Source organism: Gopherus evgoodei, chromosome 1 (genome assembly GCF_007399415.2).
Source record: "Gopherus evgoodei ecotype Sinaloan lineage chromosome 1, rGopEvg1_v1.p, whole genome shotgun sequence".
Taxonomy (NCBI): domain Eukaryota; kingdom Metazoa; phylum Chordata; order Testudines; family Testudinidae; genus Gopherus; species Gopherus evgoodei.
In genome coordinates this window covers 294,380,423-294,394,894 of record NC_044322.1, presented here as the reverse complement: position 1 = coordinate 294,394,894, position 14,472 = coordinate 294,380,423, and the positions used below count along the sequence as shown (strand labels likewise).

Below are 14,472 nucleotides of genomic sequence, written 5' to 3'. Positions count from 1 at the left end.
CCCCCCTCCCCCGAAGTTGGTGCAAATCTGTTGCTTATAAAAAAGAAGGCCTAACTTGGAATTGGCTAGAGTCAGGAATAGTGCAGGCACATACATGCACTCCATCCTGACCAAAACAGTGTAGCTATTCCACCTGTGGTCCTCTCTTGAACACAGAATAAAAATAATATATGGTGGGTTTTGTCATGTGAAACAATGCAGGGACTAAGCCAGTCCCACCAACTAGCTATGGTTGAGTCCTAAAGCCAGGATTTAAACAAGGTCTTCCGAGGTGGATGCTAACATACTACCCTATTCTGCCATCTTACTTGCGGATTTATTTATTTTGATTTATTTATGTTGAGTAAATTAAGAATCTGGAAGTGATGAGGGAACTTTGTCCATACTACATGTTTCTTGCAAAGGGTAATAAAAATATGGAATAAGTTACCTGGAAATATTATTGGAACAAAGAGTCAAATCCTGCAGCCCTTAATCAGTGCTTTCAGTGGAAGACAATAGGAGCCTTTGCCTGAATAAAGTTTGCAGGATTTGTCCTAAGTAGTATAAGTTAAAGCAGCACCTAACTTTGTGTCTGGTGATCAGGCGGATTGAGGGGAACAGTGATGGAGGAAGATGTGATTTAAAATAAATGTCATTCAAGCAAGGAAGGCATATTAGACTGAATGGCCCTTTTCCTTTTCTTAAAAGAGACTGTTCCTGCACCATTTAAGTCAGTGGGAGTTTTGTCATTGATATAAATGGGAGTAGGATCAGGGCCAAAATATTTCTCATTAGTTTCATTTACTGAAACTTCCAAAAGTGAAGACTATTTCAGGTTATTATTATGCTTATTTATCTATTAATATACTTTGCTCTTACAAAGCTTTTCACCTTTAGATGCACATTACAAAGGAAGTTAAATATTCTCCTAAGTATTGTCCTTTGAGTCCTAAGAATGCATGGCTGATCAAAATAGGTGCATCTTACTTTTTATACCATCTAATTAAGGACCTTACACAATACCCGTTGAAGTCAGTGGAAGCCTTATCATTGACTTCAGTAGAGCTGAATCAGGCCCTAAGGCCCAGATTTTTAACGCATTGGTGCACTCAACATTGGAACTCCTAGCCCATTCAAGAGCCTGCATCTCATTTTCATTTCCTAAGTGGAGAGATGTGCTGGAGAGACATGGGCTCCAAACAAGCAGAGGAAAAACAGAGCATATGTCTGTAATTTTAATAACGTGAACACTGAAGATTTATGCTTGAAACTAGATGGGCAGACAATACCAAAAACACACAGTTTCAGGTATCTGGGTTCCAGAATCTGGGAAAATCTGGAAATGGGGGGCAAAATTAGAGTTAGGATAATAAATGTCTGGCTCAAATGGAGAGAGAGAAATGGTGTAGTACGTGATGGGAAGATCCTCGTAAGATTAAAAGAGAAAGTCTATAAAATGGTGGTCCATCCAGGTTTAATGTATGATGCTGAATGTTGGGCAGCAAGAAATATGAGCAATGCGCATGTTGAGATGGATGAGTGGTGTAAACAATAAAGACAATATGAAGAATGTGTAAGCTAGAGTCATGTTCAAAATAACATTCATAAAAAGCAATGAGGGAGTGTGGGCACAGGTGGCTTGGTCAGGTAAAGCACCATCTAGACTAGATGAGTAGGAGAATCCCACATATCACGCTTGAAGGAAAAAGAGGCTGACCCAAAAAGTAATAGGATGTCATAAAGGAAGACAAATTTGTATGTGGGGTGATAGATGAGATGGCACTGAACTGAGAGCACGTTGGAGGGAGAGGATTTGTAGAGAGGACCTTGTTTGGGATAAACGCAAGGAAGAAGTGCTTTAGTCTCTTGAAGGTGAGACTTAGTTTACTAAATAAATTAGACTTTGCAGCGCTGAGCATAGCAATGCCTAAATACCTTTAAAAACCTGGGCCTGATTGTTTTATATGCCAGACTGTATTGTGATGTATATTCTGAAGTGATGAGAGATTATCAGTAAATGTTACCTCTCTGTTACCTGAATGAAAGTGTTAAAGAACTCCCTTGTTCTTTGTTCTCTGTTGCCTTACTAGATAACTGAGTGAGAGAGCTCTGTCATCAAGAGTTTGATACTTGGATTTTTCATTACAGCATGAATAATGAGAAATACAGTTATGAAAGGCAGACTTTTTTTTTTTTTTTTTTTTTTTTACTATTATTGCCTACATGTTAAAAAATCCCATATAAAATAAAATAGAGAATTATAAATTTGGGGCTACCATAAATCTGATTTATCAATTGAGGGCATGAATTACAATCCCTCATCTGAAAAGTTTGAAGACCCTGAAAAAAGCACTGAATGAAATACATACAGACTGCCTTTCTGTGCTTTGTGTGCTTACGGTAATAAGGCCAATCTAATAAAAAAAATGCATTCTGTTCAGCTCCTGCATTATAACACCAGCAGTTTCACAGTGTAGTGTGATTGCTTAGTAAAGGGGATAATATGATATACATGTCAGACAACCAAATGAACCAAGAAGTCAAAATCAAGCAGTTCTTATCTTGGACACACTGAGCAATAAAATTATTGTACGTATGCAACAAACTTTGCAAAGTCCAGATGTTGTCTGCAGCAATAGCATTTCATGTGTGTATCCTCACACCCTGCAATTTATGAACTCAGGACATCCCTCAAGTATCACTGAAATTTATAAACTATTACTGAAATTGATCTGCTTTGTGATGCAACAAGACTTTTTCATTTATAAAAGTTAGTTTTTAACTGTGCAGGTACAGTAAGTATGAATAATAGTACTCAGTACCGTTCATCTTAAGTATACTTTAGAAACATTAAGGCCTTGGTCCAAAGCCCCCTGAAGTCTGAAATCCTTTTCATTGACTATAGGAGCTTTGGATCATGCCTTAAATAATGAATAGAAACATATTTTCCATACAGTGTAAAGATTTTGAATAATCTTTTGTGAGTATTTTCATAACCTGGTCCTGCACTTTTCCAGTTGCCAAAAAAAAAAAAAACCCAAAAACCACCTTTCATCTCAGAATCTACAATCTCTGGGTTTTGTGCTTCAGACTAAAACTATACGCTTGGCAAAACAAAGCTGCTCATGTGATGCACTCATCCAGTTGCTTCCCCCATGCAGTATAACACACTGATTTCAATCCCCTAACTCACCAGTAGAGATGTACCTTTATTTATCAGGACACCCTGATTGAGTGAATGAGTAGCCATTTGCTGTTATCACAAGTATAACATACAGTGGAAAGAACTTAATGTTTCACATTTCAGTGGTTCTGGGAAAAACTGCGGCTTTATTACTCACAGAACCTTTGCCGGATCAGTGAGATGGACTTTGACTACCCGGTTTTGAGTTGGACACTTTGGGTACCGCCATGCTGCAATGTAAGACCAAGGTTAGTAGAACTCAAGTTAGCAGTCCCTGGGTTTGTTAATCTAGGGCTTGAGCATCTACACTTGTTTGTAACCCCAGGTTAGGAATTGTTGAACCCTGGGTTCCAACCTGGGGCTCTAGCATGCGCACTGCATTATGCGGGCCTGAGCTCAACCACCCATATCTCAGACTTCCTAGCAAAACATGCCACTCTAGCCTTTTTTTGGTGGTGGAGTGTGGGAAGATATGACTGTCCACCTAACTTGACTGTCCAGTGCACAAAGCAAGTCGGTCTGTGGGATTGTGGAATACATGCGTCTGGTGGGGCAAAGTCTACATTGCAAAGTAGTAGGGCTTGAACCCTGGTCATGGCTTGACTCAGGCTAAGACTCTCCACTCCTGTGGGGTCCTGGGACCCTGGCTCCGATCACTGGGTTAGTGTGATTTGTGTGTAAATTGAATGGGGGTTAGGCTTGCACCTGGGCTTACATTGCAGTATAGACATACCCATTGTGTTCTTTACTCAATGCAATAATGGGCTTTCACTAGGTGTGTCATTTTTGCATGCTCACTTTAATTCCACTGTTGGGTTTATCCCACCCGCTGTTCATCCTCACGCGTAACAGTTCATCTAACATATGGCAGTAGCCCTGCACAACAAACACCCATGGTGTATTTTCTTCATGAAGTGATTCATGAGAGACCTTGCTCCTGTCATGGTAGAGCCCTCGTCCAGACTAACCCGCGGCATCGGCGGGTTAAAATCGATTGCTCGGGGATCGATATATCGCGTCTAGTCTGGACGCGGTGTATCGATCCCCGAGCGCGCTTACATCGATTCCGGAACTCCATCAATCCGAACGGAGTTCCGGAATCGACACGGAGAGCCGCGGACATCGATGGAGCCCCGTCCAGACTGGTGAGTACCTCGATTTTAGAAATTCGACTTCAGCTACGTTATTCTCGTAGCTGAAGTTGCGTATCTAAAATCGATTTTAATTCCTAGTCTGGACGTGGCCAGAGGAACTATTGTTCCTTTTTTTTTTTCCTGTTAGAGTAAACACGAGTGTCAGAAACTGAAAACTACATAAGAATCCCTGATCTCACTCCACTGACTCCAGTATGTTCTGCCTTTAAAGTCTTAGGCAAAAATATAAAACAGAAGGAGGAATAAACATGGAGAAGTTCCAATCCTAGGAATGGGTTGGAAACCTCGTGTAGTGGGAAATCTTCTGTCATAGTGTGAGCAAAGAGCAGCATTCAGATATAAATGATTTGTGAGTGCAGAATACTCACTGAAATCCTGATGTGAATTACAAACAAATTTTGGAATCTTGGGTGTGTAAAGTTTGGTTCCCAAAGCCACAGTTAGGCACCCAGATAAAAGTGCCCTGAACTTCAGAGGTGATGGAGCTCCCCAAGAAGATAATGGCAGCATGAAGCAGCTTTTATCTAGGTGCCTAGATATGCAATTTGGAGACTAATTTCAGGCACCTAAGGTTTGAAATTTTTAGCCTATCTACATATTGTGATAAATTACATTGAAATGTTGACCTACACCTGAGGTCCTGTTTCAGAGCCCATTAAAGCCAATGGGAGCCTTTCTATTGACTTCATTGGGTTTTGGATAAGGTTATGTATGAGCAAATAACCTTTTTAAAACTCATCTTATTGGACATAAATCACATGTTCTATTACACTTGTTCAACTACTGCACATTGCTTTATACTCTCTAACTACAAATATTTTTCATTTCCCACTAAATGGTTATAAGTCACACTGTGAATATTGTGCATTTAAAATGCATTGACAATGCATTTAAATTAATTTTTTATGTGAGCTTCATCCTATCAATTAAATCAATTCAAATACAATTGGCTTTTAATTGCACTAAAGGCATCAGTAGTCCACAGTTTTATTGTACACAAGCATGAAAATATATTTTTGGCTCTTTCAGTTATTGTTATTAATAGAACAAAGAGTTTTGGCAAGCAAATGTCACTTTTACTGATTTTTTTTCCCAACTGTAATCCTCTACAAATATTTGCTTTTTAAAAAAAAAAAATTCTTACACTGGCTGGGGACTTAGTAATTTGACCGTGAGTTTTCTCTTGCCTCATAACCCTGTTGTTGGCAGATGGACTATCACCTTCCTAAGACACTGACAAAAAATGTTCTGGGATAGTATGACCAAAGGATGTAGGATTAATATCTGTACCTTTACTCTAAGCAGTTTTTGTTTGCCTTTTTCCTTGCAACTCTATGCAGAGTACACATGTGGTCCGTGAGGTATATGCTACCGTATATACCCTAAGGTGATGAGGCTGGCATGGAGCTTCTCGGAGTTTCAGAGTAGTAGCTGTGTTAGTCTGTATCCTCAAAAAGAACAGGAGTACTTGTGGCACCTTAGAGACTAACAAATTTATTTGAGCATAAGCCTTCATGGGCTACAGACCACTTCATCGGATGCATAGAATGGAACATATAGTAAGGAGATATATATATAACTCTAAGAGGCTAATTAATTAAGATGAGCTATTATCAGCAAGAGAAAAAACCTTTTGTAGTGATAATCAAGATGGCCCATTTCAGACAGTTTGAGAAGAAGGTGTGAGGATACTTAACATGGGGAAATAGATTCAATTTGTGTAATGGCTCAGCTATTCCCAGTCTCTATTCAAGCCTAAATTGATGGTATGTAGTTTGCATATTAATTCAAGTTTAGCAGTTTCTCGCTGGAGTCTGTTTTTGAAGCTTTTCTGTTGCAAAATTGCCACCTTTAAGTCTGTTACTGAGTGACCAGAGAGGTTGAAGTGTTCTTCTACTGGTTTTTGAATGTTATGATCGTTATGCCAACTCTGTCCACATATCTAATCAAGTGACATCATCTTAGGACCTAATCACATCAGCCACGCCATCAAGGGCTCATTCACCTGCACATCTACCAATGTGATATATGCCATCATGTGCCAGCAATGCCCCTCTGCCATGTACATTGGCCAAACCGGGCAGTCTCTATGCAAAAGAATAAACGGACACAAATCTGACATCAGGAATCATAACATTCTTGTCAGAGTATGGCTTTTCTTTCAGCTAGACTGACTCGCAAAGCAGCTTTGGTAGCTACTTTCAGTAATAAAAGTGCCATAGAGAGGAGAGAATTAACTACAAAGGGTTATGACAAATTTCAAACTAATCTTGTTACATATCTCTTTCTCAGCAGGTTCACAGAGGGGATGTAACCTTATTTAAAATGGAAACCTGTGACGGAAGATAGCAGTTGGAACTAAAGTATTTGGTGAATGTTTCTTTTTTAATGGGTGAACTTTTAAAAACGATATGCTGGTTTGGAAGGTACGAGGAGTAAATTGCAAAGTTTATTTTCTCTACTCGATCGATGGATTTTTTAATCATTCCTTGGAGTCAATGAAGTTCAGCGAAGGCCTGTGATGGAAAAAGCAGCAGGTCTGTGTGTTTGTAGTTCCCACATTTTGGATTAGTTTGCTGTCTTGCTGAACCGATTCCGTTTTGACGGGCAGGGCGTGAATGTGATGGATTTATCTTCAGAAATGAACAGACATGGAAGGAATCCAATAAGTCACAAGCTAGAAGATCAGAAGAAGGTAAGATTATTGTTGATGTTAATTAGCTAACTTTGAACTGCTTATGCATTCTTAGTGTGATTTCAATAAGCTGGAAACTAAAACGCTTTACAAGATATAGTAATCTGCCTTTTTACTTGTAGAGTATTGCTGTACAGCAGATTGTTAGGAATCTGAATTTTGTTATTGCCGGGTCAATTTGCTACTCCTCCCGCCCCCCCGAATTTGTTTAGAAAATTAGTTGACAAAACTTTACTTTGCTATCAATGCTGACTTCATGCCAAAGTCCTGCTGATCTGGAATATGTGTTTAACTTTGTGCTGACGTTGTCTGAGTGCTTCATCCCTTACAGAGAGAGCATCCCAATAGTAATTCTGAACAGTTCTGTTATCAAACTTGTCATTCATTTTAGTCCATGTTTCTGGACTATCTTATGTAGTTTAATTAAAGAAAATGATTTTTATGCTATATCAGACCTCCTTTCGGCTTATCTAGATCCTTCACTATGTTAGATCTTGCTTTTTTGTTATCCAAAGAGGATCATTAGATGCTATTTATGTCTTGGGCTTCTCTTGAACACAGAATGGTAAACGTTTAAAACTGTGTGATGGTTTTGTGCTCAGGGACTAGGATGAGTCCATCAAACACCACTTCACTTGTGACCTAAGCCAGTATATAAATTGAGTACTCTGGCTAGTGCATTAACCTCTTGTGGCACCTGCCCATAAGTAAAACTGTAGAAAATGATGCCTACTGGGTTTTATAGGTTCCTTAGCATATGCATCTGTTCAGCAAAAATAAACTTCACTTGTTTATGACCAGGCAGATAGAAAAAGCTACACAGTGCAACTTAAAGAATGTGAGTATTATTAGGTTTCTGAAATTTGAGGAGAATTACACCATTTCCCTCTTCTGTCCGTCCCCCCCCCCCCCACCTGCCCTCATGAAATAATAATTTAAAAATGAAATTGGGAATCTCCTCCTTCTTCCCACTAGAATGGAAAAAAAAGGTGAGAGGCCCTGAGCTCTGTAAGTCTGAGTTCAAAGAATTTGCAACCAGTTCTGCAAATCTCTGCACTGAGCAGTAACTTTTCATTGCTTCCAAATCACTTTTAAAATTCCAGTGGAAGACTGGTATGTTACATATTGAAAAGTTTGTTATTATACAGATTTGTCAATAAGAGCCACTAAAACTTTGGAAATTAAATAGAAGTAAAAGTCATTGGCCAAGTAATTAATTTTGACCTTAAATTGAAAGCTACAAGTCAGTGGATTTTACTGACAGCCTAAATGCAACTGTTGCAAGTCCAGTCAGAACTCAATACTTGGAGGATCCCTGGAGTCTGTGTGTTAAACTAGGCCATTCACAGCTGTTAGTCTTCTGAAAGTATTGGGAATTGCTGGAAATATAGCAGGATAACACATATGACAAAATATGTCCAACTACTGGTACTGTACTGAGAACATTTATTGAGCCTTTGAGCTCCTTTTTGTGTAACAGAAAATACTCAAAATGCTCAAAGGTATGATATGACATAATTGACTTCGAGCTTGAGACTTCTTTCCAACCCCAATTCCCATCTGTCTTCCACACAAAAGCAAAAGATGAGCAATATTAGTATTAATCAAAATGCAAGTATTGCTTTCTGAGTATTATCCAATGTTGAGTGTAATGTGCTTCAGTCTGGTATTTTAAACAAATCCCTCCAGCTCCCTCCTTTCCCCTCTTTCTTCAAGTGAAAGATTGCTCCTTCCTGGCCTAGTAGTGGTGGTGAACCTATTATGCAGCAGATCTAGGTTCGAGGGAGACTCATGTTTCCTAGAAAGATGGAGATTGTTTCAAAGGTGGTCTGGTGTACTTGAGGTCAATTTCTTTTCTTTGAATAAGTTTGAGGATTCTTTATCTAGCACTAGAAGAACTAACTAAGCAAGGACTGGAGAACACTGTTTTATAGCTTCTATAATCAGTATGTGCTGTGATCTAGATATTTATGAATTAATAAAAAGCAACAAGAATCTCTGAAATTCATTTTCATTGCTAACAGGAATCCTTAATCTTTCTGTAAGAAGCTATTGTTATCGGGTTCATTAACGAATAAACTGGTGTGATTTTAAAAGGGTTTGTATGTTGATCATCCGAGACTTTTCAAGGCCTGGTTTGTAGTATGTAGAAATGTGAAATGCAGACATAAGCAGCGTGGGTTATTTATTTACATTGCAGCTGGTTATAAATTTGGCAGCACTGTGCCCTGCTTTTATAGAATGTAGGGCCGTCCTTAGCCATAGGCTGACTAGGCAGCCGCCTAGGGCACCACTAGGTCTGGGGGCACCACTCTGCCAGACAGACGGGAAGCAGTGGAGCATGTGAGAGCAGGGCTGCTGGGTCCTAGAGAGAGCCGAATGTAGCACAGTCTGAGGGAGGGGATTGTCTGCTGGGGTCTCTGGGAAGGGGTGGGGGAAGGAACTCACCTGTGAGTGTGACTCTTTCCCCCAGTGTGAAGTGAGGCAGGCTCGGCGGCTCTGGCAGTATCCCTTGTTGTCCCCCATAACATCCATTCTTCTCCCCCTTACCCCATGGAGCACCCCATCTTTCTCCCTCCCCCCATGGAGCACTCCTCTCTCCCTCCTGCCCTCTCTGGCTGCCTGCTGAAGAATGAAAGTGAAAGTAACTCACTTCCTTGGCAGGCAGCCAGGACTGGAATCGTCGCATAGGTCTGGGCTAGGGATAGCCAGATAGCATGTGCAAAAAATCAGGACAGGGGGTTGGGGTAGGGTGAGCAGATGTCCCACTTTTATAGGGACAGTCCCAATTTTGGGGTCTTTTCTTATATAGGCTCTGGTGCCTATATAAGACAAAGCCCCAAATATCGGGACTGGCCCTATAAAATCAGGACATCTAGATCCGGTCACCCTAGCTGGGGAGCGCATCTCTCCCCTGGGCGAAGCTGCACAGGGCAGGATGAGCTGCTGTGGCTCCGTGGGTGCCCCCCCCCGAGATCAGATGCTGTGCTAACTTCACCGTGGTCCGTTAGGCTGGTGGAGGTGCCTATTGGCATGTGATTGGACCTGAGGGTTTGCTGCTGCTGTTGCCACTCGGCACCCTAAGAGGTGGATTTTGGGGTCCTGCAGTTTTCCACCTATATCCTCCTCTACTTCAGCAGTTGGACCAGCAGGTTGGGGGGTGAGTCAAGCATGAAAGCAGTGCTGTGTTGCCATTTAGATTGTCATTTAACAAATTTGTTTGCCAAAAATGCTTGCTAACAATCCTGAATTCAATTTCAATTTAAAAAAAAAAATCAATATCTTAGCCAAAAAACAGAAAATTAAGTTGTTGACAATTATTTGTGACAAGTTTGGTATGGGGAAGGGAATGGGCCAGTTTCATCAGAAAAACAAAAAATGTTGACTGACTTTCCTATAGCCCTGTTACTGCTAAATAGAGCCCTCCAGCAACTGTAAGATGCTCATCTCCTTACTAGTGTATAGAGCAGGGGTTCCCAAACTTTAACAGCCCACGAACCCCTTTCACCAAATTGTGAAGTGTCATGAACCCCCTCCTAAAAATGAATATTTTCAGGGATTTAAGTTTAAATTTCCTCAGTGTGATGGATGCCCCAACTGCCCGCCCCGCTCTTCCTGGGGCTCAGGCTGGGGTTCGGGCTGCCGGCTCCCCCACTGATGGGGGCAGGGCTCAGTTTGTCAGCCCCAACTGCCCAGCCCCACTCTTCCTGTTACTCGGGCTGCCAGCCCCGCACAGAGCACTGGGGTTCAGGCTGCCAGCTCCCTTGCTGACCGCCGGGACTCGGGCTGCCAGCCCAAACTGCCCAGCCCCACTCTCTATGGGGCTCGGGGTGTCTGCCCTGCTACCGGGTCCAACCTGCGGTCTCCAATGCCCAGGGTCCTCTGGCCACCATTAGTGAAATTTTTCTGGCAAATCCCCTGTAACATTCTGCAAACCCCCAGGGGTTTGCAAACCCCAGTTGGGAACCACTGGTATAGAGCAGGGGTTGGCAACCTATGGCACACGTGCCAAAGGTGGCATGCCAGCTGATTTTTGATGCTCTGGGGTTCCGGCTGCTTCCTCATTGCCAGCCAGGGTCCCGGCCACCAGCCCCACTCAGCACCCACTGCTGGCCTGGGGACCTCCAACGAACCCCAGGCTGGCAGCGGGCTAAGCAGGCCAGCAGCTAAGACCCCGGCTGAGCCACTCAACCCACTGTTGGCCTGGGGTTCCAGTCACTCATCTGGCAGCAGGCTGAGCGGGACTAAATTCAACAAAATAAGAAAACAAGAGCAACTAATGACAAAGTGCAAGAACCTAGAGAACCTCCTGAAGCACGGTGATAGTTTTGATTTAAATGGACTTGAACCGTACGAAGAATTGAGTACACTGTCATCGATGTTGCCACATACAAAATCAGTGATGGACATTGCACAGTTTATTCATACCAGCAAACTTGTTGATATATCCTAATGTGTACATTGTCACTCGTATTCTACTGACAATTCCTGTAGCAGGAGCATCAGGAGAACAGAGTTTCTCAAAACTAAAGCTCATTAAAAACTATCTCCTCTCTACAATGAGTTAGGAACACTTGACTGGTCTTGCTATTCTTGCAATCAAACAAGACATCACTTTGTCTTTTTCATACGATGACATTATTACTGATTTTGCAGCCCAAAAAGCCAGAAAGATTGCTTTTAATTAAAAACAAATCCTTATTTCAATACCTCTTCATAGAAATTTCCAATAATATGTTGACAAATTAAAAAAAAATATATTATTTGCATCATTCTGTCAAATCAGATTTTTTTCTATAGTGCTACTTCTTTAGTGCTAGTCGATCAGCATTACAGTGGCTTCACTAGGTTAAACTGGTTTTAATAACATGCATGTGGCAAGTTTTCCAGTAGTGTAAGCTTATGTTTATGTTGCTCAGATCAAGTCAGGCACAGGGGCACCAGTTTAATAATCCTGCCTAGGGCACCATAAATCCTAAGGACAGCCCTGATAGAATGCACTGCCTTTTGCAAATTATCTGACTCAACCTAGTATGTCCAGTGCTCTGGTGAAACAATACTGCCTTACCTGGATTGGGCCAGGCAGAACCAAACTAAAGCTCTTGCATAACCCATATTCTCATAGGTAAACAGAAAACTCAGTGCTCTGGGGCAGTTTAGTTGTAGCATCACTACTTCCAGTGGCCACTCTGCCACATTGTACATAGCAACATTGTATTCATGATGGCCAGCTGAGCATGAGCATAGGGAAACAGGACAGATGATAAAAGCTCACTTTTGTAGTAGGGACTTGTGACTTTTTAGTTACGTGTACATAGGTACCCATTAAAAAGGTAACATTTACCAACAGATAACACCAGATGGTATGTGATATCTGCTCAAATTGTACATATTCCACATTTTTGGGCAGAGGGGCTTAATTCCATGTATAAGATAAAATGGAGGTCTCAATAGATACTTATATTGCCTTTATTACTGACAGGTCTAAGTACTGCATGCTTATATGACACTCATACTGTGCAGATTTGCATCCCATTGTATGTAACTTGAATTTTAAATCTGTACAGTTTTGTCCCATGGCTGAACACCTGTGCAGTTCATGAATCATTGGGTAAACCCCATGATAAAATGATAATTCTAATGATTTCTTTTCAGAATTCCATTACATCTAAAGAACTGGCAAGTGTCACACAGAGCCCGCATTTGCCCTTCCCCTCCCATATTCTCTCAGCCCTGCAGAATTTTTGCGCATAGCAGGGCTCCAGGAATGAGCAGGAGTTTTTCTGGCACCCTGTGGGTGAAAGGTGTAGGGCTGGGTGCCAGAACAGTGGGGCTGGGTGCCAGAGACTGTGTCTTCAAAGATCTCAGTGCTCTCACCTATTGGCACCCAGGCAGCATGGAGCTGCCTCAGCAAGAAAGAGGAAGCTCCTTGACTTTATTGCTGGGGTGGCAGGAGCAGAGGGGAACAGGCTGGAAGAGTTTAATTTATAGATATCAAGGCCAGAAGGGATTGTTGGGACCATCTGTTTTGACCTTCTGCATAACACAGGCCATAGAACTCCCCTGAATTAATTCCCGTTTGAATTAACGGGCTGGGACAGAGGAATCAGAATGAGGGTGAGGGAGAAAAGGGCTGTTGCAGGGTCTCTTACCACCTCTGTGATCATCAGGATCTTCTGCCCTTCTACCACCTTCCAAAAGTGCTCCCAGGGCCCCTCACCCCAGGCTGTCCCTCTGTGCCTGTGGTTCATACTAATTCTCCAAACTCCTCTGTCATCACTCATGGTTTCATGGGCAGGTAGCTGCACAAGTGACATTTCTTCCCAGTAAGAAATGGGCACTTATTTATTGTTTGCATTGCATACTGTAATTGCTCCATTTCTTATATTATCTAATCATATAGTTCAATGACACATATATCTGAATAGCGAGCAGTTGTCTTACTGGCTTCCATTTGATACACGTTTGAATTTAGTACGTCCTGAACTGTACAGAGAACACTGGGATATCAGCTTGAATAACTGGCTCCTGTAATACTATTGTTTACCATATTTGACTATGTTAAACAACAGTAAAGATTACTTCAACTATACTTCATTGTTCAGTATTGTGCCTTTGTTTTATAAATCCAATCAAAATCTGTGATCTGCTCTTCATGTGCATAGTTTACAGTCAACAAGCACAAATATATGTAATGTATTTTGCTTGCTTGCAAAAGAATGTCCAGTATTCCCCAATTAACATAGCTATTTTTTGCAAGAAAGTCTTGCTGAAGACATTCCTTTGATGGACTACCCAGGTTACTTGGTATCTTCAAAGAACACCTGCTAGCCTCAGGCAGACAAAGGAAAGCATTTGAATGATTGCTGCAGCTGTGGCCTTGTCAAAGTCAGGAGACCACATGCACTTAAGGGTGTATGTGTGTATGTGCATACGTGCGGGTGTGAGGCAATACTCAGGCAAATAATACAAGCTGCAATATCTTCAAGCATTGCTTATGCATGTGACCTTGTGTAAGCTTGTAAAAATGCTTTAAAAAAGATGGAAAAGGTATAAAAGGCATCCCAGAAACAACACTGCTTCATTGCTCAACAAAGTTTTGGCATATCTGATTTGTTGTCTTAGTGATTTACTGCTCTCTGTTTAATGTTACCTAAAGTTGGGGGCGGAGTGGGGAAGAGAAAGAGTAAGAGAAAAATGGGTTTTCTCTGATACGTACATTCAGTAAACCTGACACATTTTCTTCCTTTAACAATAAGTGTATGTTGGGAGTATATTTGTTCATTGAGGTCTTGGTCTATTAAAATACTTTGTATTTAAAATCACTCAGTTTTAATAGGATGCTATAGTAATGGTCTTTCTTCACTCTCAGTATTAGGATTTGCTACCTCAATGTCATTACCTCACAGCTAAAGACATAGGCCCAGATTTTTAGAAGCATTTAGGCATTGCTCCGC

General features: G+C 41.3%; 1 protein-coding gene across 2 annotated transcripts in view; it reads left to right on the top strand.

Annotated features, from left to right (window-relative positions):
* Positions 1 to 14,472, top strand: part of NAV3 (neuron navigator 3) — an 854,219-nt gene that overhangs the window by 208,343 nt on the left and 631,404 nt on the right. For both annotated transcript variants that reach the window (XM_030548663.1, XM_030548662.1), the window contains one exon: positions 6,613 to 7,015. In XM_030548663.1, the coding sequence (XP_030404523.1) occupies positions 6,944 to 7,015 (72 nt within the window). In that variant the 5' untranslated portion in view covers positions 6,613 to 6,943. The remainder of the gene's footprint in view (positions 1 to 6,612; positions 7,016 to 14,472) is intronic.